General features: G+C 39.6%; 1 protein-coding gene across 1 annotated transcript in view; it reads right to left on the reverse strand.

Annotated features, from left to right (window-relative positions):
- Nucleotides 1–26,369, reverse strand: part of PRIM2 (DNA primase subunit 2) — a 76,848-nt gene that overhangs the window by 28,461 nt on the left and 22,018 nt on the right. Inside the window, exons 6-9 of the mRNA XM_075268385.1 lie at nt 21,661–21,756; nt 20,375–20,512; nt 4,362–4,429; nt 1,616–1,688 (exon numbers count right to left, since the gene is read on the reverse strand). Of these exons, the coding sequence (XP_075124486.1) occupies nt 1,616–1,688; nt 4,362–4,429; nt 20,375–20,512; nt 21,661–21,756 (375 nt within the window). The remainder of the gene's footprint in view (nt 1–1,615; nt 1,689–4,361; nt 4,430–20,374; nt 20,513–21,660; nt 21,757–26,369) is intronic.

Raw genomic sequence — 26,369 nt, forward strand, 5'->3', positions numbered from 1 at the left:
CCCTATAATATTTGCCCTGTGTCCCCACCCTCAGAAGCTCACCCTGTTAGGGTGCATGCACACTGAGTAACGCCGGGCGTGTATGAGAGCCGTACACGCCGGCATTACAGCAGACTGCCGAACACTTCCCATTCACTTCAATGGGAGCGCTCGTAACAGCGGCGTTTACGAGCGCTCCCATTGAAGTGAATGGGAAGTGTTCGGCAGCCCTGCTGTAACGCCGGCGTGCACGGCTCTGATACACGCCGGCGTTACGTAGTGTGCATGCACCCTTAGGGTGCATTCACACTTCGGATACGCTCAGCTCATTCTGAGCGGAAAACACGTTCAGAATGAGCACGTACAAAGCAGATCCCATTCATTTCTATGGGAGCCGGCATACGTGCGCTCCCCGTAGAAATGAATGGGCTGCTTTTTTTTCCCTATTGGTTTCAATGTGATACGCGTGTATCACATTAAAACCAATAGGGAAAAAATCAGCCCATTCATTTCTATGGGGAGCGCACGTATGCCGGCTCCCATTGAAATGAATGGGACCTGCTTTGTACGTGCTCATTCTGAACATGTTTTAACGTTCAGAATCAGTCAGCGTATAATCAGTGTGAATGCACCCTTACTTTTACTCTATTATGCCCTGTTTCAATACGTATTTCTTCCTATTAAGGACTCAACAGGGGAATGCAGATGGGCTCAGAAAAAAAATCCAGACTCAGTCCTGTACAGACATGTACTTGTCAGGTAAAGAAAAAGGGGCTAGAATATACCTATCACTAGGTTGCATAAGTTAGGAATTAAACTACTCTGTGGCCAGTTCTAATGGCCTAAACAAAACACTTGACAATAATACACTCTTTTAAATAGCCAAATGATTACCTTATTAATAACTGGATGAGACTCACCCCAAGTGATGTCAGGGACGCCATTCTCCATGTGGGATGCTGTCCAACACTCCAAACATACTCATATAGGCTGCATCCTGTGACATCACGTCATGTGACATGATAGGTCAAGGATACATTTATCTTATATGGAATGGCAGCGCTATATATCTATACATGTGCCCATACCTAGTTACAGCGAGGCATACTGACGCTCCAGTGGGACCATAGTTACACCTGGCTCTCCATATCTGTATAATAAAGAGCGAATGTTTTTCTATCAAAACTAATCTGGAGCCACACCCCTCCATCACTTGGGGGTGTGGTTAGCTCATAGATTTATGCCCATTCAGGGAAGCCTTACAAATATATTGCACCACTGACATCAGTGTTTTGTAGTCCAGACACCACGCCCTCTCCATCACTGTCTGAAGACACTAGAATCACAGTTATGTAGTCCAGACAACAAAATGGTGGAATTTCCATCAATAACGCCCCCTGAATTCACATCACCACTGTATAGGCTGGAGAGGAAACTCTCAGACAACAACTCCCCCCACACAGATGTAGATGTGTGTGTCTGATCACTCGTCCATTGGTAACTCCCCTTATTTAGGCATACATAAGTGTATCTCCATGCTCACATTATTCAGGCTAGGTGGCAATGTGGGTGACATGGTTGAATGGAGAAGAAATGCTGAAATGAGTGACCATTCAAAAACATTTTCAATACTTACTGCATCAATTTGATCAAGTGAAATTTTTCCTGCATTTCTTTGAGAACTAAAGTCTTGTCCAATGTATGAATGACTAACAAAAAATAAAATAAAATAATGAGTTAGAGGCGACTTGCATTTCACTACCAAGTTGGAAAGGAAAACATAGAATTTACTGGAAAGTAAAAAAGCTGTGTAGTCAAGTCAATTCTTAGTATAGGCCATAAATATCTGATCTCTGGGGGTGACAGCCTGAAGGATCAGCCATTTGGAGGTGTGCCAGGAGCTCGATGGACCCGCGGTCACTGACCTGTGTAAATGAGTATCTTAGACAGTTATTCCCCCAAACAAGGATAACTTGAACGCCATTGAATATAGAGAACAGGGGAGTTTTGTCCCCCTTTCTGAATAGGGCAGTTGTCAGGCAGCGTGTGAAAAGCTCCATGCATTTCAATAGCAAAGCGCTATACTTTCTCAGGCATTTTACTTGAAAAGAGAGCACATGCTGCCCCAATGGATAGGAGATAACTTGCTAAAATGGGAAAACACCTTTAAGTTAAGTTATGTGGTCAATGTTACTCACCGCAATCATTCACCTGCAAAGCTACAATCTGATGGGCTACTATGAATCACACTGACACTGGTCACTTTTTTACATGCCATTCTCTATGGCAATTTTTTTCTTAAGTAAGGAGCCTAAATATAATATTGGATGCTGGGACTAAATAATTGCTTTGATGTCAGCCAGAGAAAACATTACAGCTGCACAAGGATAAGTGAAGCGGTGCTTATTAAAGTATGCAAAGAACTGGAATAGATGGAGGTGGTGAAAGGTCCTCTTTAAGAAAACGTATAAAATCTGTATACCTAAATGCTATTATGACAGCAAATTGATCAATATCTCATTTCATCAAGTGCAATATCTGCTTAGACAGATCTTGAAGAAAGAAAAGGGTTAGTTCAAGAGTAAAACTAATCACTGCCCAATCACAGAACATTTTCAATTATTTCCTGCCTTTTTTAATTAAAAACATACTTAAAGCATTAAGTCAAATGGAAACTCAAGGTAGTCCAGTATTAAATGCAATTAAATTAAGCCCGTATTTAAAAAACAAGCAGCCAGGAGTGTCAAATTAATTACTCGCCTGCTGCGCTGCAGTTTTCCCACAGCTCCCCCTGACAGACTTTTACCAATTCAGACACAAACAAATCAGACAGAAAAGAATGCATATGTAGACACACACAAAGCAGAAGACCGCCCTAAAAATGATAGTTCCCTAATGGATTAAAAAGTTCGTCAGTGAAGTCCATGCAGCTGGAAAGTTTTGGAAATTTGAATATTAGGAATTTTTAACTAGTGGAAGCCAGAAAAGCTAGATGTGAGGTCAGTGGACCTTGCAGAAGCAACCCCTGTTTAAGTATGCAATAACAAGGAGACGTTCTAAAGTGTGACAACTATCCTCATTCCAGGTCAGCTAGAATGCAACCTCCTGTGTTACAAGAAATTAGAAGGATAGGGGGGCGTTCACACTAGCGTCTGTGTCCGACAGCAAAATCTTGCGAGGACATTAGTATCGGACACTAGCTGTGTCCATTATATTTTGCATTGATTTAATGGGACATCATGTGCGCTCTTTTACAGTCCGTGTCTGTCCTTAAGTGTCCGTTCACAAAGATGTCCGATTTTTCAAGCGGACAGCAAAAAACTACATGCTGTCAAGACACTGACGCTAGTGTGAACCCTGCCTAAGAGAGAATTGTACCTCGACTAGGAAAGCTTTAATTCTGCGATATCCAAATTGAAATCAATTAATATATGGTACGGGACAGATTTATGAAGACTGGTGTTACTGACGCCAGTCTTCATAGCTCTGGAGTTGGTGAGCATAGGCTTCATATAAGATGAGGTCCAGGTCTTCTCATAAATGTGGTGCACCCTCCACCTGGCTGTATGCTTGAAGAAAAAATAAAAAACGTACGCCAACTCATAGTTGGCATACATTTCCCATCATGTACACCAGCATGAATGCAAAGCTGTTAGGGCCATTTTGGAAAAATGGCAATGGCAGCACAGATTTTATAAAGTCACAACTTTGGGGGGCAAAACAATGTTTTGCACAATAAAAATTGTGACTTTTTATGCCTTGTATGACAGAAAACTAGCGTACAAGTCATGTAAACCTGGGCCATTTTATTTACCTTTATGAACCTAGCAATGATGGTTTGATATTTATTATAGTGGAACATTATGTGTAATAATTTATAATAAAAGGATCCTAGTAGGGATGGTTAAGGTATCAAAGATTTTTATTCAGGATGCACTGTGCCACACGTGGCTATGCAGAGTATGTGTTTGAGCTCAAACACATACTCTGCATAGCCACGTGTGGCACAGTGCATCCTGAATAAAAATCTTTGATACCTTAACCATCCCTACTAGGATCCTTTTATTATAAATGTTAAACCGGGTTGGGACCCTATCCTAGGGGCAATTGTAGGTGCTGGTCACACCATCCATTATGTGTAATAACAGATATCACGATCATAGATTATATTTTTTATCCAAAAGAACAGCCATTGCATTACATTCAGTCACACAAGAGTAAGGGAGGAAAATGTGTGAAGGGAATGAGCGTAATAATGTTCTTAAAGCATGCACTTTATTAATCTTCAGTGATTCGACTTCCTGTTCTGGAACTAACCGGATCAGATATGATAACATACATCTTCCCTTCTTGTAGAGCAGTCATGTGGCACAAAAACATACCTGAGGTGACTAAGTAAGGGCTGCAGTCTTTCATCTGACTGTACTACTGGCAATGAGCGAGCTGACAACTGAAAGAAAAAAAAAAAAAAAATCAATTAACACAAAATTTTAATTTTTCCCAGCTCTATCATACTGGTAGGGTGTATCTAGGGCATTTTTCATTGCAGGGTCAGGCTATTTGCTACCTAGGGTGATAATTCACGGTTAGGAATTGAGGTAAAAGAAGCGCATTTCTGATAGGGAATACTAGGGTAAAATACATACCTCCATCTTTTCTCAGATCTCAGCCAGCACAAGAGAATCTCTTCTTTATTGCCCATCTGACCCTTCAAAAGATCATTTATCTATTTGTGGACCACAGATTACGTGGGGCCATTTTATGTAGGAAATTTATCTAGCGCTACCCATATGGGTAACATGGTTTTTCTTCCAATTTACAGACCGCTGTATCTATGTATCATTGTAGTCCAATACTAACATTTTCTTTGGTCTGGCCTAGGGATCGGCATGTGTTTTTTACTTTTGACACTTTTTTGGTATAATTTTTAATGTAGATTATTAAAAGTATTAATATGGTTTTCAATTTTGATTTCCCTTTGGATTTTAAGTATTTCATTCTGATGATCTATCACTGTGGTTACCTTTTGGATCTATTAGATTTTTGTTGTGAAAGTCTTATATTGGGAAAATTAACTCCTCCAACTGCCTTATATTGTTGCAATTTGTAGAAAATTAGGCGATTGGACCAACCTGCACTTCCATATAGATGTGCAAATAGGTTTATACAATAACGTTTCATCAAAACGTTCTAATAAAATGGACAGTCTGAAGAATAATAAAGGAGCATTTTAATTAACTGACAACAATCAGAATAGGAGGGGGGGGGGAAGATTTATTTTTTTAAAACATTTTTCATGTCAATACCTCTATTTGATATAAAATCCTGCAGTTTTCACTCTGTCCTCTCACCTGGCACTTTGTGTGGTGTATTTGCAGCAGTCACCTCATCACAAGCAGAATCTGGTCTTAATTAGCAAAAAAATATATAGGCAATACATTCCCTTTAAAGGGTACAATTCATGTAAAACCTAAGGCAACAGGAGTAACAAATATCTTTCACAATTTTTACATACAGTATGTAGCACACTATGATGATATATATATCCTGGTCACGTCTGTTTCTAGGACATAAAATGAAACGGTAAAGATAAAGCCATATCTACATGCAGTAAATAGCATGTAAACAGATTCTAAAAATAAAAAAAAAATACTGAAAAACAGCTCAGTGTCTGCCCCTCAATACTGCCTTCAGATACAGTAGAATATAACGGTCTGGTAGAGCCACTTTAACAGTAAATATAAACTGCCAAGTACTGGAATAACAACTTTCCATATTGGTGAGTGTTATAGTTGAAGTAGAATAAGTCTTAAAAGCATATTCCGATTGTTTTGCAATCTATAAGCAAATATTTCTGAAATATTGCAGAATTCCTGATTTAATTTTATAAAGAAAACAGGTTTCACTTTTCTGCCCTTTAATTTAGAGCGTGCACATAACTGAGCACTACAATACTTTCATTCAATCTGCTGGTTCTGAAGAAGCCAAAGATCTCATCTGTGCTGAAACTGATCTCAGTTGGGAAATTTACTGCATGACTGACCTCCCAATTCCACACCCTCTCTGCGTGTAGAGAATTCAACTTCACACAATACAAATAACTTCTGAAAACTGAATAGATCCAAATTCATGTTTAGTTACTTATAGAAATCAGTCGACGCTAAGAAACCTAAATTTCTGAAGATTGGCCTAATTACATTTCCAAATTCTCCAATACATACATATAGATAGATAGATAGATAGATAGATAGATAGATAGAGTGAGGGAGAGAGACAGACAGAGAGAGAGTAGATATACACACACCCCATGCATGTGAAGGGGGTTTCTGTAACTACATTGACATGCTATGCAAAACGTCTAGGCAGACTATTTGATACTTCCACAGAAAATATAAAAACCATCCTTTATTTTATATTTAAAAAAAAAAAAAACACATACACTGACGCAAGAACTGCCTGGGTGATTCCAGCCTTGAAAGGGTATTTCCACATCTGGGAGCCACATGTATCTTAATAAAGGGCCACTTCTCAGCCTACCACACCTATATGCCAGTAGTTATGAAAACATGTAAATGGTCTGTACTACTTGGTTTCCATAACTACTACAAATGTGAACTGGAACTACAAAAGTAGCATTAACACTGTTTCCACAGCCCCCAAGTTATGGAATAATGTAGCTGGCTGTTTTTCGCCATTTCTGTAGCTTACTCTAACTTCTATGGTAGTTATAGAACCCATGTAGTACAGTCTGCTCACCTACAGTGGTGCATGCCCATCTCATGACCAGTTTATATGGGAATACCCTATTAAGGTAACAGGTAGTTTTGCTTTGTTTTGTTTTTTAAGCGTATAGTAGAAACTGCATTATGGTCACGTGAATTCTCCTTACATCATAGCCACTGCAATTGCAATTCTGTAACCATATATAATTAGTCATTACCTTAAATAGCTAATATTTTATATGGTCTGTCTCAGAATGGAACAAAGCAAAAGGAAAAGTAGAAAAATAAAAAAATAAAAAAAAGTTCTGAACTTTACTTGGTCTTTTCTTTGGATTCACTCCTGGTTTTAGCTTTATCGTATGGTCAAACAGCGAAGTTGTGAAAATGCTAATGATTGTAGAGTAGACCAAGAAGTATTTGCTTGAGGTTTATAAACCCACTGGTACTCTGCACAATATAAGCCTGCTTATCTTATCACATTTTGTAATATTCCAAATATCTGGGGTCATGAGACAATAGTCCTCTACCAGCTATAGGGTAAAACCCTCTATAAGGGTATGTTCACACTGGGATTTTTTTGGTCAGGATTTTGAGGGCATATCCACCTCAAAATCCTGACTAAAAAGACGGCTCCCATTGAAATCAATAGGAGCCGGTCAGCTTTTTTTTCCAGGAGCTGTTTGTTCCGTCTCCCGGAAAACAGAAGCGACATGCTCATTCTTTCAGGTGGATTCGCCTCGCAACATCCGCCTGAAGACACTCCCACCTCCGGACTAGGCCCATTCATGTGGGCCTAATCCAGAGCGGAGAGTGCGACTGCAATGCGGTGAACTGCACTGGCATCCAGTCGCAGCTACCCGTATTTTGGTCCGGAACCTGAGGCGGCCTCCACCTCAGGTTCAGGACCAAAAAATCCCGTGTGAACTTACCCTAGATGTATAGTCCTTTACCCGAATATTTACAGCTCCAAACCACTGCGATCATGATTCTTTATTTCATTATACAGTAACACAGTGATAAAGGCCCACAGAGTCATCTCCATAGTCCTAAAATGCTGTATAGATGCAAAAATGCTTCATGGCCTTTCTAAAGACCACAAGTCTCAAAGAGGGTTACCCCACAAACAAGATTTATTTCACAGAATAGAGGCCAAGTGTAGGATTATTGGGACCACCACAATCCCAAGAAGAGAGGTTCTAAGTCCCCTTGTTTGTCTATAGTGGTGGTGGCGTCAAATAGGATCACCCACTCATATAACTACTTAGCATAAAAAGAGCTTATTCAAATGCAAGTTAACTGAATATTTTCTAACACAAATATATATCGGTCTACTCAGCTCCTTTTGGCTCTATCCTATACTACCAGATACCATGTTCAACATGACAGGTTGCCTTTATTTATAACATATCCAAGGTTCACTTCAGTATCTGACTGGGGTGCTTAGGGTTCACCAGTAAAATTCATTCTACACTAAACTTCTAAGATTAGATAGCTTAGATAGCTTATTAGCAATCCAATACATTGATATACAGTATAATAAACTGGGGAGTTTGTTGAATATTCCACCCAGTTTATTATAGGCTGCTAGGGGCCCATTAGACCCTCTGGGTCAGGTGCCCATTGGGAGACTTCACCTGCTGCCCTGGGGACCAGTCTGAGCATTGTCTAACATGCATTACATAGACTAACGGTATAGCATTCTATCAATAAGGCCAGTTAACAGATTGCAATCTGTTAATGAAAAGAGGTGATAAAAAAAAAACAAAAAAAAACACACAGTCAAAAACTGAAATGTTGTCGCCATACAAAAAATTAAGAGAATTACAACTGTGCATTTTATGAACACATTCTACTAGAATATCACAGCAAGAAGGTAAGAAGGGAAGAAACTGTGGGGCAAAAATATAAGATACGTTTAGAAGAAAGCAAACTACATAATATTAATTCACAATTTCTGTTTAGGATTTTGAAAATTATTCTGTTCCAGATGCATAGTTAATATGCCAAAAGATTTTCCCCTTGTGCATCAAACACGACTGAAAGGGGAAAGCCAAATTCATTACAATTTTTCATGGTTGAGAAGTAGTCAACATGATTTATTAAAAACAAGTTTCTAAACACAATTCACTGTCAAGGAAAATTAATTTTTGATATTAAGACAGTTGTAACTGAAACCCTCAGTCAGGAATCATTAGTTTCACCTCTATTACGCAGCATAAACTCTTCATGTATAACTAGGGACTACTCTTATCTTCTCCAGTAACACCATGGAGGGTGAGGGAAACTATTTGGATGGATAGAGCAGATCAAACTAAAAGGAAATATATACATAACAAAAAAAAAAAACACATTTCAGGGACTGGGTGAACAGATACTGGTAGAAAATCTGAATAATGTCAGCACAAGAGAAACGGGAGATTAGTAAATTATTACTGCTTTTTAGCTTTCATATTTGGTCATGTTGAGCACTTTTTCAAATGTTATGAGTGTGTACAACCCTTTTAGATCCAAGTCTATGCAAAGGATTTCAAAAGACTGATCTTCAAATGTTATACTATGATATAGCATATTAGCACGCCTATCATACAAATATTACCAAAAAAAAATAATCATTTTTGTGCTCGTGAAAAGTGTAATTCAGAATGAAAATGTGATTTATAAAAAAATATATAGGTCATATCTAACTTTAAAAATAACTGGACAGAACGTATAACTCATTTTGTAGAGACTGTTCAGCAGGTGCAGAATATGAATGATTATTTTGTATTTATTATTTAATACCAAGTGTGTTCCATTCTGTAAATGCACTTTGTCATCTTTTCCAGGAAATCAATGAAGTAACATGTCAGGCACTTTGCACTGTTATTGTGCATATACTTCACCTTCGCATCTCTCAGGAACTTTGTCTCTCGGAGTGCGAATGATTGAATGCTAAAGCCAGTGTCCTTGACAATACAACACTATAGGATTTATCTATCTTTGAAAAATGTGTGCAGGTTCTGCAAGATGTGATGCTACTATTTCTGACATTAAAAGAAAGACATCCCAGCTATCTTGATTTAGTCTCCCCATAGCAGCACGCTGACCCAGCATTCCTTCTAATAAATGCACTAGCCCACTGAAAAGCAAGACCAGCAGCAGGGTCTAAATTCTATTGAGAAACAAAAGGCAAATAAAGCAGGTGGACGTAGGTGGGAGTTTCTCTATATCGTATATGTCCTTCTATACCTATCCTTATCAGTCAAGATAATAACTGAATAACAGACATATTTAGAAACGCCTCTACAAGGTACTGCGATTAGGTTTATAACAATATACTGCTGACAGACTCCCTTTAACCCTTAAGTACTATCATGGTGTCCATCATACACCACTATCATACAAATATCATTATGATAGACACCATGATAGTACTTAAGAGTTAAACCTATAATATGATCACTTCGCACTCTGGCTGCAGCCAATCACTGGCCTCAGTATTTGAGTATGGTGGTAGGCCACCTTACTGCTGCAGCACCAGAATCTCATAATTCTGGTTAATCTTTCACCAAACAACACACATCTTCCCCTAAATGTATTTGTTTCATCTCTACAGACAAGGCAATGTAACCTGGAGAAAAACAGGTGAGTTAGTGTGGGGGCTATGGCTTAAAAAAAACCCACCAAATGCACCAAATTGTTCAATAATTTAGGATCATAATATTGCTACTAAGAAAGCCAACTGTGTAAATGGGTGACAGAATTAGTACGGTCTGCCACATGTGAAAAAAGGATTCATAGCAGCTAGCAAATTCACCGCTAGTCATATGCAAAAATCAAGGTTGTGAAAATGCTAAAACTTAACTTGTTGTCCACTTAAAACCTGCACAACTTGCATAAATAAATAAATAATATAGCAGCTGCAATTTTACAGGATACCCTATAAAAACGCAACAAAAACGAAAACTGGTTCTTATAGGTTACATAATCTGTCAGTAGCTTGACTTGCTGTGGGTCTTTTATGGACTGTTAGGCCTATAACATCATAATAGCCTAACCTCTGAGCCAAGCGTTAAATGACTGAAGCCCTCAAAGGAACCTGACCCTAACATACTGGCTGTTCGAGAGTCCCTGCCTGAGTCTATATGGTCCCAAAATAGCTTGGTAAGCCTGTATTAGCTGTTCATTTTCTTATAATGTTTTATTTAAAGATGACATTTTGGGGGCTTTGAACCATTCCAGGGGAAAAAAAAAAATAATTATATATATGATATGTATCTACTCCGATTTGATTTTATAGTTGCCTTGTGGAAAAGAACATACAACAGTGCTGAGGAAAAGCTATTTACATTTAACTGTGCTCACACAGTCTGCAAATATCTGCAATACATATAAATATGTTAATTCTATCAGCAAGGATAACCATATGATAGGAAGTAAGTAGACACCAGAGAGAGTCACATTTCAATTAATAATATTCAATGAAACATATTTCACAAGATATTTTATTTCAGCTGCTCTGATGATATATTACACACTGGTATGCTAATTGAATTCCTGCTGTAATGAAAAAAAAAAAACCCTGCTTTTGGTCTACTTATAATCAAGTTCAACCAAATGTATAATAGTCAAGAGACAAAGTTGTGTTAATCATGTTTTATATTGCCCTGCCAAAGTTATTACCTTGCTAACCTTGTATATGCATGTTATTATAAAAATCATCCATCTATGTTACAATGAATTACCCTGGTTTAACACTGAAGAGATAATACCTGAAATGAATTTCAAGTGACGCAACGCTCATTAATCACAATTTTCAGGCACCAAAATCTTAAAAGCAGAGGCTGCGGAGTTATTTCTGTCAACATAGCACTGTAGGGATGCTATGCAGTAGGTTTCTCCTTTAATTTACAGAGGACACTCATTTCATATAGATATATCTAGCAGACCAAGTGAAAACGTTTATATTAAGCCATCTGCGTACAGCGGGTCCTTCTTTCTTATGAGCAGAGACATTACTTGCTGCCATCTAAGCGGTTAACAGCATTTACAGATATACTGCTTTACAGCAGTCGCATGGATATGAAATGTTCACTTAAATCTATGGAAGAGTTTTCTAGGTATGCGCTGTGGCCTGTGTGGGAGGTGGAAAAGGGGAGCTGTATGTAATCCTGAGGTGTCTATATTGTTATCATTGTAATCGTGCTTGATAAAATTGTGACAGGATATGTCTGTTTAAGCAAGACAACACAACATGCAATGAATATTTCTCATCTTAGGTAGGGTTCACACTAGAGATGAGCGAATATGCTCGATCGAATACCTGCCGCTGCATAGCTCCCGCTGCAAAAACACTTCCGGAGCATCAAATTTTTACTGCCCCTCCCACCTTCCCTGACGCAGGGAGTTATGCGGTGCAGATATCCGACCAAGCATATTCGCTCATCCCTAGTTCACACTACCGTTTGTGTCCGCTCAGAAGGTGTCCGAAAATAAATAAATAAATAAAAACCCACACCGGACACCTATCTAAGGCTATCAGTTACTGTCCATCGCCCATAGACCTCAATGTTAAAACACACATGGACACAGGGGCAACACGGTGGCTCAGTGGTTAGCACTGCAGCCTGGAGCCCTGGGTTCGAATCCCGCCAGGAACAACATCTGCAAGGAGTTTGTAGAATGGGAGGAAACCCACGCAAACACAGGGAGAACATACAAAGACATACTGATAGGGAAAAAAAAAAAAAAAAAGTACATTGTGATCCCTATATGGGACAGAAAAGTCCTGCAAGTAAGAATGATTGTAAACGAACACTAAAGGACACAAATGGACACTAAAGGACACAAGCTAAAATCCCATTGAAATGAATGGAAATTGCAAACAGACCAGCTAGTGTCCATTGCTAAAATTTTGTACTGACAATAGCCGCGGACACAGATGGTGGTGTGAATGCCCCCTTACAATAGCGTAAAGATCAAAAGTGAGAATCCCTGTATCATCTACAACCTTAAATGTTTTGATCAATCATAGAAGATATTATAAAGTACACTTGGAAGATTAGAATTTTAAATTGTGGTGTTTGGATTACCATCACATTAATTATCAGTATTTGATAACCGCTGTATTGGTTCAGGAATGTGTCAATGAACATAATGTTCTTCTAAAACTGCCAGCATAATTTTACTCTATTTTTATTCCAATACTGTCAAACATAACACTTAACACTTCATGTAAATCAAGATTTGTGCCCAACATAATCTCATGCCGGCATGTTCTGTTTCCAGGAACGCTGTATAGGAACTTAGACAAGATGACAGATCTTTGTCATAAACAGCAATACAGGCTCACCATAACTAACCATGGACCACGTTGCAGGAGCCAACCTATTCCATATTAAATTTACATGACAGATTGTGGGAGTTGGACAAATGTGACGTGACACATCCCAAACAGCTGTCACTGCAGTGGTGTGGACGGGAATGAAAAATAGTCACTTGAAAATTCAGATTATACAAGTACTATAGTGAATTATACAAGTAATCAATTTATCAGAAGTGTAAGTCTCATAGTAGAACTAAAATAATAAGCAATTTAAAAAAAAAAAAAAAAGTTTAAAAAACACGATTATGGGAATCTACAACCTCCCCAAGCATACTCCCAGGGTTCAAGGCCCGGCCCCAGTGCACCAACTGCCTCATTTGCATAAGAGTTTGAAGCCATTTTTCTCTAAATCTACAAGAGTGGCAGACATAAAGATATATTAGTTATAATTGAAATGTACTGTCTAACACAGTGAAGACCGTTGAATATGCTTGGAGGAGGTGGTAAGCTTCTAATAAAAAGAAGGTTTTCATCTGTTACTATGAAAATTTAAAAGAAAAAAAAAAAAACACATTGAAAACACCAAATGCATAAAGCATTACCAGGCTGTTTAACCCTTATGCTAAACACTAATAAAATGATGCAACGACTTGCTAAAATGCTGTTTGTCTTTTCATATCCACCCTGAATTTAAAAAAAAAAAAAAAAAAAAGGATTAAACTGTTGAATGTAGCCCAAATATTCCCATTAAAAACTACAGCTGAAGAAAAGGTTTCTGTTCTTTAAAAAGTTTAACTGTGCAAAAGTAGTAAAATTATAAGGGAAAAAAAAAATGATGTATCACTGTAATTGGATTGACCTGATAAATAAAGTGAATGTGTACTTTATAATGTAAAAACAGTGGCAGACCGGCACTGGACAAATGAAAAAGTTCTGGCTCATGGAAGGCAGGGATGAAAAAAACCCAAAAGCATGTTTTGTTATATGGTATGTCAGTGCATGTAACATTATACTATAAAAGGGTTCTCCCGAAACCCGTTGGTGGATTCACCATTCATATGTACCCAAAAATGATGATGATAAAAATAAATTGATCATCAGGAAACAGGTTCTCACACGGCTGAGCTGACAGAAAAATGGCGTAATAAAATAAAGAAGTTTTGTGTAAAAAGTATATACTCCCTTGTGTAAACAGAATGCTATCCCTTTGCAGAAACACAGACCGTTATTTTCACCAGAGATCCATTCAAGTGATGGGAAATCCACAAACGAGAATAAAATGTAATAAATGTCATTGAGAGTGTGCAGAGCTCTGAGTACTTACACAAAGCTGTGTGCACATGGTGAGCAAACTAGATACTAAAAGTGGAAAGTGATATGGGAGTGTAAGACTGAAGTTCTGATCATGTGATCAGCGCTAGAGAACAGCTCTGAGTCAAGACTCAACATAGAAGAGGTTGTAAATTGGAAATAAAGGTTGCTGAATGCACAAAACAAAAACACAGATTATGTTTAACCCCACTAAAATGAATTAACATGGGTTAAAACACAAGATTTAGCAGCCAAGTGTTCGATCATATGACCTCACATACTCTACATTTAACCTGACGTTATGAAAACTGAAGGCCAAGGCTACATATAACACTGCCGATTGACTGTAGCAACATTCACCAGTTTCCCACTGGAAAATCACTGCAGCAAGAACAGTGTGGTTTTTGCCTAGGGCTTACCTGTAGATTTCTCTGCAGTCCCATGTGTATAAATGCCTTATTCAATTGCAGTGACTTTTTATTTTTATTTTTTCCCATTGTGTCCCTGGCCTAAAATCAATGTCACTGACCATTCCAAAGGCATCGTACATGGACCCTAGATTGGAATTTCACCGTCGTTCACATGTCCCAGTCAAAGTGAAATCCATTTATTTTCAGACCTGCTGACTGACCGTGAATAAGGGGTTATGTGACACTATAGGCTCTGTCTGGTGGGAGAACTAGGTGTATTAAGACAATATACTGATGGTCTCATATTAACAGTAAAGAGGTGACTAGTGAATACAGATTTATACAGGGCCTATTAAACGCTCTGGAAAATCCTCCCTAGTTGTCCTTGTGGACATGCTGAATTTTCATATATGGCTATAGAAAAAGTTATAGGGAATTGGGAGTAGTGTAAATTAGAACTAAAGCGCCAATTACATAAAATAACTTACACAACACAGAATGCTGAAAATCTAATTTTATGCAAACATCACGTTATGAACGAGGATTTCCATTAAATTTCTAGGTAATGATACGCAAGTTAAACTATGCTCAATTTACTATTCAAAGCCTTTCCTTTCTATAGGTTCCTTTTTTTGTTTATATATAAAAAGTTTGCAGTGACAGACTCTGTAACACGTGACATACCCATTTTATATTGCCTTCTACATAGCAGGCACTCATTTATTTATTTGCAGTCAGTGCGTCACGTAACTAGCGTTTACTGGACATTCCCCCTGCCCCTCTTGCTAGATTAGACCCTGAACAGAAGATGCATTTTCTTTGGAGAGATTTAATACATTTTGCTCGATAAAACTATAACTGTCACAGAACTGAATTTACAAGTACAAAAAAGCGATTTCGCCCATCTCCTAGCAACAAGAATCTGCTGATGTTTTCTCACCACTAGTGGGTAATGTGAATGAAATCTGTTGTGTTTAAGTGCAGCCAAGTGTCAAGAGGAGTGGAGCCGTACTGGAAGAAATTTGTAGTAGGCCCAATATTCAGACAATTCTTGTCGGAAACACACTGTGTTATTTTACAGGCAACTTTCACCGCAGGAATCCTTAGAAACGTCACATTATTTTAAAATGGTGACGGTACGTCAGTGTGTGTGTGTATCCAATACGCATTGGTGAGAACCTTACCAGCTACCTTGGAAAGATAACTGAAGTACTTAAGAAAAGGGTGTGATCTATAACTGAAGGACACTCGGGTGAGCACACGAATTAGGACAGCAGAAATGTACAACAATGCCACATGTAACCCCAGCCTGGTAAACAATTGTGACACTACAGGCCAGCGCCGTGGGGTCAGATACCGTTTTGGGTGATGTCAGAGTTGGTAAAAGATTACTGACTCTGGCTCCAAAATAATAGGATTACTTATTTTAAATTATATTACACAATTGTCAATATTGTAGAATTAGATGTACAGCTTATTGCATGCTTATTTTCATTAATATCTTATCTTACAATACTCATATGGATGGGACATAAACAGTTAACCATATACAACAGCTGACATAACACTTATACCTATGACATAACTTTGTGTGCCAAGAAAGAAGCTATATTGGAGTTTTCCATATATTGTGACAGGGGTGTCTGAGGTCCGAAGACACCCCTACACTAAATCATTGATATTCACACATACTGAGGTTTCTGTTGGGCTATCACACTTATGTGGCGGGCACACTAATCCATACACTTCAAATCCCTAAACACGACAACTTTAACTATGAAAGACTGGCCATTCATTGCTATGTATTTATTTCTATTGCTACTATTCATGAAGACTTCAAAACATTTCTATTTTTGTAAGAGACTTGAGAACTCCTGATCTGCCCCTAAAGATCACATGTGGGTATCAATACCCTCATCATTGCCATATTAGCTTATACATTCAATAACTAGTTTTCATAAGATTTATTGCTCCCATCTGACCATGGCTGTCAGTCACTTACGAAGACAGACGTCAAAAGATGGAGCAGGACAAGGACTATAGAAAAACCTACTCACCCCACAGCCATCTGTACCTAGCTTATACGTTCAGTGGCAGTAAGAACAATATGACATACAATATGTCATTCATGCTTTTGTGTCTACACAAAAAGATAACTCCCAATATAGACACTTATCCTTTATCCACACGATATGGGGTAAAAATTCTTGTCGCTGGAAAGGGGGTACACAAGTACCCAAGCACCACTGCTTCAGTTGTATGGGATGCAGAGGTTTTGCGGTGGTCACATCACCACTCATTTACACGACACTTGTGATCTGCATCCTGCAGACAGTCCTATTGTATAAAACCCTTTTTATGCAAGGAACAAATTGCATATAGTGTACATGTATTTCTGGATGAATCTAAACCAACAACTTAGATTAAAGTGAGTCTATCATTGTAAAAACTCAATTTGACCTAAACACATGTCTGAATAGCCTTATATGCTCAGTTCTCCAGCGAACTACACCAAAATGGCGCTCAGACATACGCAGTACCACTCTGAATGGAGCGGCACTGCGCATGCCCGAGATTAGAACTGCAAGAACGCGATCTGGGCAGCAAAATAGTCAGGGAGGAGAAGGGCAGACGGAGCACAAGCAGTGGAGGGGGGGGGGGGATGAAAGGTATAACGTGTGTGTGTGGGGGGGGGGGGGGGTGCTGAGGGGCCCTAGGGAATGCCTGGGGTGGGGGGGCATTTGCATAAGCTATTATAGTGATTCAGAAAGACATGGTAGGGTCAAGCGAAAATGTAAAGACAGGCATAGAATAGCCTTTTTAGGTCAAATTGAGTTTTCCTGATGATAGACTCCCTTTAAGGAATATACTGTATATAGGAACTCTCCAATACCATTTTATTATGTGAAATACTTAGGAGTTATTTGACAAAAAGAGTAGAGAAGTTTCCCAGTAAGCTGGACATCAGATAAAGTACATGCACCCGACTCCCCATGGGCAAATACAAAAAAAACTAAAAACTTGCAAGTCTTCAGTAGGTGATACCTTTTTTTAATGGCTAACTCACAATGATGACAGAATATGACATTTCGAAGCTTACTCTGGGCTTCTCACGGCCTCCATCTGCAGGACAGCACACATGGCGCAGATGAGCCGGCTTTGTGTGAGTATACTGGGGAAGTGCAGAGTGTGGGGCTGGGCGCTCCACCGTGGGAGGTGCACAGGGCTGCATTGAGGGTGAGGTTGGGGGGGGAAGGGGGGGGGCACACGTGGCGGCTTTGGGGAGGGGGGATTAGGGTGGACAGTGGGGTGCCCAAGGCCACGGGGCAGGGGAGACGCGGAGGAGGGGTTTGGGGGCCCACCCAGGGAGGAGGGAGGTTGCGCGCAAGACGACTTTCGGTGGCCCGGGGTACTACAGTGGCGCGCGGGATGGGTCCCGCGGGCGAGGAGTTCACGGTGTGCCGTGAGAGAAGGACGGCACAAAAGAGGGGTTTGGGGGTCAGTGGGGGTCCGCGGGCGTTGTTGCATCGTACCCACGAAGTCACGGGTAAATGCTAGTCCTATATAAAGGTTATTATTATGCAATATTAAAGGTCTGGTATAGAAGGTATCAAGATTTTCTCTCCATTTCTTGGTATGTACCTTACAAAGTAGCTAGCCTTTTCACATTAAACGTATTTCACTGTGATTTCTTCTTTTCAAGGGAGTCTTTCTCCAGAACAGTCCCTACTGAACTATGAGCACAGTCAAATAGGGTTTACGTGAATAAAACTCTTTATTTTGCTTTTGATCCATGCCTCAAATATTAGCTTTTCTCCAGATATGCTGGTTTGGTGCCGTGAGTGGTACTGCATATATACTGGTATGTACGCATGTACAACAGAGTTCACCAAGTACAAAGATAAGCATGAGTTGTCTTTTTTTTTCAAATGGAAACATTGACTCTATAGGTGTGTATGGTGCCTGCGGAGGCATTATTGTGACGTCTACATATATAACTGCGGATCTAAGACTACTAACTAGTTATAAAGCTGGGTCAAAGACAGTAACAGTGTTGACAAGAATATTCACCCTCCTTTCTCAGAAACACATCATTAAGAAAGATCCTGTTCAAATGCTCTTAGAGACCCTGCCAGTCTGAATTTCCTAGTTTTTAATTAACACATACAAGAGATATTGCCATTTAGTCAATCACTGGTCACAGGAGATAGCAGCCTCAGCCAGTGATCATCTGAGTGACATTTTCTGTCAAGACGGACCAGTAAATAGAGATCAAAATGGAACCAGAGCAGAGTCAGAATGGGAGAGGGGTGTGGGAAGGAGGTGTATTTTAAACCATCTTGAGCCTTGGGTCATTTTTTTTTAACCTGCTGGAAAAAACCCTCAAACAACTTAAATGATCACTAACTTTTCAGACATCTTAATAGGACTTGTGATTCACTTATGCACTTAAAAAGATAAATATAAAATTGTTGCTCTAAAATTGCTACTAGCAATCTCAGTTATTAATGAAGGTTCATTCATAGATACAATCAAAAGCAACACAGGTACACAGTGAGTGAATGGAGAGGGGAGGATTTTCCATATTCTATATTGCACAGAAGTTTTTCAATCAATTGAAAAATAACTGAACGTCAACAGGGATAACCAAAGTGATTTTGTTAATGTCTGTTACTTTGCTTTGGTTATTAAAATATTCACGTGGCTCCACTAGCAGTTTCATTTGGACTGAACACATCTGAACCGATAACGCTATTATCATACTCTGGGTTCCCCTCAGAGTGGCGTTGTGATGCTTGCGTCACAATGATACGTGACTACTGAGGTCCAATCACAAGCCTCAGGGGTACCAGACGTCAGAAAGAAAGCCCAATGAGAGTCATGCTGAAGCCCAGGATAGGAGAGTAACACTTTTTTATGTTTGGCCACCTCCCCCTACGACTCTGCTTATTATATTCTGGGGTCTGAAAAGAGAGTCTAATAGTTTTTCTTTCCAAACTAAACTGCCATACGAATCTTATGAGGTTTACCCAACACATATTCATACTTTAAAAAGGGGCATGCCCTCAATATTCACCAGTAACTATTCCGGAATTTTTCCTTGATCACAATCATGATATTGATTTAGATCATAATTACCTAGACCTAAGTAATAGTACATTTATTTCTGACTAGCTGTTTGTGTTATTAATGATATGATATTAATCATAGGCAGCCTGGATCTCCCATTTTATCTCTTGGGTTTCTCCAGGCATTTGTTTGCTATTTTACATGTATTCTGGCAGAATCACATGTCAAGAAATCAGTTACTACTACTAATAGTAATAATGGATAGATAACGGGGCAGACGTCCACTTATTGTACATGCGCATAGCCTTAGACAAACGCAAAATGTGCTGCAGCCATAATGGGGTCATTAGCATCAGAAAAACAGGACACCACGTATGAAGGTTTATAGAGCCAAAGAACAGACTGCCCTGCAAGACCCTGCAGGTATTTCAACTTCTGATGAAAACTCAGGTACCCTTTAATAGAAAAGGATTGCACACTTACTACGGTTTAAATTTAGTTTTCTTTTAGAACGTTGAAAAAAAAAAATTACAGAATGGTCTATAGTGTTTTACTCTGATAAAAGTAATTCAACTTACGGCAAGAGCTTTAGACAATCTCGTCCTGAAGTCATTCAGGATCAAAGTAATAATGTCCTTGTGTGGAATGAAAGCAAATCCTTTAGAGAGGAACACTTTTCGTGGGCGCACTAAGTCAAGAGCAGCTTGAAAAGGTACCTTCAAATAAGAAGGAGAAAATAAATAAATAAATAAATCATAACAATGTAGCCAAAGCCATCAAGCATGTAAGATAAGGTAAACAGTCGCCATAGAAAGGACAGTAATGGATAGGTGCATTAAAGGCTTCTTTAACTGCATAGGGACGAACCGCAGTAAATGTAGGTCTCACCCAGCCTCAGCTTCCCTGCATTACCAAAGAGCCTGTACACCCCTGTACTCCAGTGAGAAGCAGTGAAGAAACAAGGACAACAGGAGGGACAGAAGTTAATTTCAGAACAGGATTTCACAGAGTAGAAGCAATAACTGTGAATATATTGCAACATGGTAAAAAATAAGCAAATCTATTCTCCAGGATGTAATTAGGAGAACAGTGCACTCTGTGTGCCGCCCTCTAGAGGGCAGCATCCTTAACTTCATGCATGACTCAGTTAAAAAGTCTTCTATCATGATGCAGATTTAATTGCGGAGCAGGAATGACGATTATCCCCTATATTGCAACATGTCAGAAAATCAAAAGATGCTTGTCCAGTTTTAGCAAATGTTATTGTTTGCATACTGAAAGGTTTTACAATTTGCCAATATATTTTTCTGTATCAATTTCTCATTGATTTTTAAATCTCTGTTTGCCGTCATTCATTGCTTACACTAGTGCTAGGACCAGAACAACGGACAGGCAGACCAATAAAACAGCAGATACATACAGGGCCAGGCAGACACTATTGTCTGTAATTGGGTCTGTTGGGAATCTGTTTTAAACAAAGTTCCAAACAAAAAGGTGGACAATGATGGAGTCTCCTAATGGAGACTTCAATGCAGATGTGAACGCAACCTTACTTCCAGTGGAAAAAAAAAAACTCAGTTCATGGCCATGTGACAGACACAGGTGACAAGAGTTCCAACCACTGCGCTGTGACCATAACAGGTTGTGTTCATCACATCACTACAGACTGATATTCATCAAATGGAAGTAAAACCAAAAATGATAACAATTAAAGATCTGGAAAACGGTGAGGAAAATTGTATAACTTTACAGCATACAAAGAACATTTAATTGCTGAAATTTGACAGCTCATTAAAGGGAGAATTGTTGTCTGCATCCAATGGGCTGTACTTAGAAGGTGCTAAGGACCTAACGAGAAGCCTACTTTGTAAATTTCCAAGTCTTCCAGTTTAGTTTTGCTCAAGCCATACGCAGAACTCAACAGCTCCTCCTGATACATCATCTTCTCATCTTCAGTTATCTGGAAGAAATTTACAGTATTCATTTAAATATATTTCAAAGGATTTTAAACACAAGCATAGTAAATTTACTAAACTAAATACCCTAGAATTTTGTCTTAATATGCACAAAAAAAGATGTATTTTTCCACTATGCAGCAAAATCATCCACCTGAACTACTTCAGAATTGTAAAAGACTTTGCTTCAGCTTCAAACAGGTACAGTTCTGCTTTATCAAGTACCATAAAGGTGTAACGCCATCATAGTAACTGGTATTTACGGCCTATGCTATGGATTTAAGCACAAAGTTATGTGGGTCCCACCTCCCACAAGTGAATGGAGAGGAGTCACAAGTGTCGCGCATATACGCATTCATTTGTTCAGTAGTTAGAGAAATTGTGTTGCACATTGCGCTATTATTGATGATGCAATATGAAATAATTCATGTTCATTACAGTAATATTTATCCTAATGGGAGAGGTAATGGAATGGAACAGGCTCTGCAAAAAAACACACACACGAGACACTGCTTTACATAGAGATGGAATCAAAATATCTATTACAAAAAATTTAAAAAATATTTAAAATATCAAAATAATAAAACTATATTATTAAGTATTAATGTCTGAAATAATCAAGAAGAATAAGTTATCACCAAAGCCTCCCAAAGTGACTATCCCTGAATTTTTCCCTATGTAGAGATCAGTAATATTTTCCTTTGCTCTACTCTGTAGTAAATGATGAGGATACAGAAGCCAAGCAGACAAAACAACATTACAGACTTTCAGGTAGTAATAATGTGCACAGGGTGGTTAATAATGTAATGGGTGGGCGACTATTACAGGAAGACCAGGCAGTCAAATGAATGTTTACTAGCCATAAATATTACAAAGGCACCATCTAATCAATATTCACCTAGTAAGGATTTATGTCATCTATATTCTTATTTTTACCCAACAATTGCCATGTTGCTGCTTCTTCTGGTTGTACAAGATGCATCTAGTTTCTGAACATTTTCTTTTAGCACATGGAGTATTAGACACTATGGATAAAGCCAAAGCCAAAAAATTCCAGTAAAACACAGCTTGCAGCTAGTTAGATTCTTGAGCAGGACTAATTAAAACTCTATTCACACATTGAAAAATTTATGAAAATTTAGGTGCAAATTCTGTGTCTGAAATCTTATCAAATCTAGTAACATTTGCATCCGTTACAAGATGATTAATATTTTACACCCAATTCACATTCTCTAGAAAGTTAGCATCTCATTTAAAAAAAAAAAAATTAAAACAATCCACACAAATCTGCATTTTGCACAAAATAGCTGCGGATTTGCCACACTGAATGACAATATGTCTAATCCTCATGCATTTCTGTTGACATATCCACTGCAAAAGCCAGAGCGTTAGCTTTGGCTTTCTACTGCAGATCCTTCTGTAAAATCATGATGGATTTGCCATAGACAAATACAGGGTGGGGCAAAAGGTATGAACCGGTTTTAAAGGGATATAAAACAAAAACAACTCAACTTACAGAAATTACCGTATTTTTCGGACTATAAGACGCACCGGACCATAAGACGCACTAAGGTTTTAGAGGAGGAAAATAGGGAAAAAAAATTTTAAGGAAAAAAAAATTGGTGAAATATTTAATAACCTAATAATATAATATTTCACCAATGTAAATAGAACCGGGGGCTTTCGGACACAGGGATACCAAATGTGTATGTGTTTCACAGTAATGTTTTTGTTTTACATGTATTCTAGGGATATGGGGGTGATTTGAACATATCTATCTATCTGTCTGTCTGTCTATCTATTCTATTCTATTCTATTCTATCTATCTATCTATCTATCTATCTATCTATCTATCTATCTATCTATCTATCTATCTATCTATCTATCTAATCTCATCCATGGATGGAAAGAGACACCCTGCAGTGGTGTGAAGGAGGTGTGGTTTTCTAAGCAAACTTGAAAACACGCCTCTTTCACCCATCTGGCTCGTCCCTCCTTCACTGCCTCTCAGATCTTACTCCTGCAATGATGCCACACAGGCAGGGAAGTAGGGGCGGGCCAGACGGGTGAAGGAGGCGTGGTTTCAAGCTTGCCGAGAAAACCACGCCTCCTCCTCCCGTTTGGCCCGCCCCTCCTTCCCTGTCTGTGTGGCATCATTGCCAGAGCCAGATCTGAGAGGCAGTGAAGGAGGGGCGGGCCAGACGGGAGAAGGAGGCGTGGTTTTCTCGGCAAGCTTGAAACCACGCTTCCTTCACCTGTCTGGCCCGCCCTTACTTCCCTGCCTCTCATATCTCGCTCCTGCAAACACGCGACACAGACAGGGAAGGAGGGGCAGAGCAGGCAGGCACCGTGCTGCTCTCCTTTTGATTCTCATAGACAGGACACAGACGCTGCACACGCTGCATTCGGACTATAAGACGCACACACATTTTCCTCCCATATTGGGAGGAAAAAAAGTGTGTCTTATAGTCCGAAAAATACGGTATGTTTATATTGCTTAATTCAGTTTAGAATCTAGTTTTTTTATGTTAAGTTTTAAAGATGATATCAGGAAGATGGCGGCCGTCAGCAGCGATACACTCTTGAAGGCAAATTCTGAAGTTTTCAACAGCTCTTCTGCACACTTGGATGGGTATTACGGTAACTTCCTCCCTGATTCTGTCCTTAAGTTGTTCCAGGGTATGTGGATGATTTTTAAAAACCTTTTCCTTTAGATACCCCCAAAAGAAAAAGTAACAAATGCTCAAATCTGGTGAGCGCGCAGGCCACTCCACATCACCCCTCACAGAGACGAGGCGCTGGGGGAACATTTGCCTCAATCTCGCCATTGAAATCCTAGCAGTGTGGGATGTGGCCCTGTCCTGTTGGGAGACACTTCAATAGCATTTCTTACCAGGATGACATTTTGAGGTGTTCTTACTGTTCTGGGTCTTCCAATTTCTGAAGGAGTTGCTGTTGAACCAGTTTTTTCCAATGTCCTAGCCCAACGCCTAATTGCATTACCCCCAGGGACGTTACCCCCAACAGGGATATTGAAGTGTAGTCGGAAGGCCCTCTGCGTGGTGATAACAGAACGGCCATTTTGAAAAAACGTCCTCACAGCAAACCCACGCTGCTCTCCCGTCCAAGGCATGGATGCTACTGACAACTAGACCCTCCCACAATGAGGCCTCGCCCCTCTTCCCACCACCACCACAGGCTGAGCGCTAGCTGGTTAAACCGGTTCATACCTTCTGCCCCACCCTGTACTAATTGTGTTAAAGGGATCCTATCATTGGATACCCTTTTTTTCCTCGATAATATGTCAGAATAGCCTTAAGAATGGCTATTCGTCTCCTACCTTTAGATGCTTTCTCCGCACTGCCGTTCGGTAGAAAACCAGGTTTTCTTCGGTATGCAAATGAGTTATCTCGCAGCACTGGGGGCGGGCCCCAGCGCTCAAACAGCACTGCAGGCGTCCCCAATGCTACGAAAGAACTCTCTCCAGCGCTGCCTTCATCTTCTTCAGGAACCCGCTTCTCTGCTAGTCTTCTTCTGTCCTGGGTTTTCAATTTTCTAGGACTCAGGCAGAGCCAACTGCGCATGCTCGGGCCACAAGAAAATGGCTGCTTACACTGTAAGTGGAAAAAAGAACTCTAGCAGTCTACATAGATCACCATTGTGAGGGGGCGGAAAATGATGTGGATTCCGCGCCAAAATCCGCCCCCTCTTGCCTCGTGGAACGGGGCCAAACATTCCCCAAAATAGTATAAATAAAAACTACACACAAAGAACACAAAGTTAACAAATGTTTTAGGGTTTCTTTGAAAAATTGTCCAGCCCTAACTATTGCACACATTTTCAAGCTATCTTTCTTCTTGGTTATTAACTGATTATGTTTAACAATTAGCTTAAGTTAGGTTTACAATTGAATAAGATGCAATCTTAGTTGTCAGACTTCCCCTTTAAAAGGTAACATTCAAGGGTGAAAGATCTATACTAACACTATACATATACTACAAATAAGAACCTGATGATAATCTAATAAGTTAGTACCAAATCATTTACATGGGAATCTGCAGAAGAAATCTGTTACAAACCTCTCAGGGCCAGTTCACACAGAGTTTTTTTGGCAGCGGATTTTGATGCACAATCTTCCACAAAATCCACCTGCTTCAATGGGAGCCGCTCACTTCTTTTTTCGCTAGCTAGTAGCAGAAAAAAGAAGCAACATGCCCTATCTTGTTGTGGATTTCGCAGCTGAATCAGCTACGGTGTCCATGGCTCAAGACACACTCCAGTGTAGGCCCATTCAGTCGACCCCACACAGGAGCATCAGAATCCAGCTCAAAAAACTGCCTCCCATTGAAATCAATGGGAGCCGGTCATTTCCTTTTCCTGTAAGCGGTTTGTTCGCGTGAGCAAAAAAAAGAAGCGACATGCCCTTTCTTCAGGCGGATTCCACGGCTGATTCAGCTGCGGACGTCCGCCTCGCGACACTCCCTCCCAACTAGGCCCATTCATTTGGGCCTAATCCAGAGCGAAATGCTGCTACTAGATGCCGGTGCACTGTATGCACTGCACTGGCATCCAGTCATGGCTAGCCGTTTTTGGACCGGATTCTGAGGCAGCCACCTCC

Source organism: Leptodactylus fuscus, chromosome 3, assembly GCF_031893055.1.
Source record: "Leptodactylus fuscus isolate aLepFus1 chromosome 3, aLepFus1.hap2, whole genome shotgun sequence".
NCBI classification, from domain to species: Eukaryota; Metazoa; Chordata; class Amphibia; order Anura; family Leptodactylidae; genus Leptodactylus; species Leptodactylus fuscus.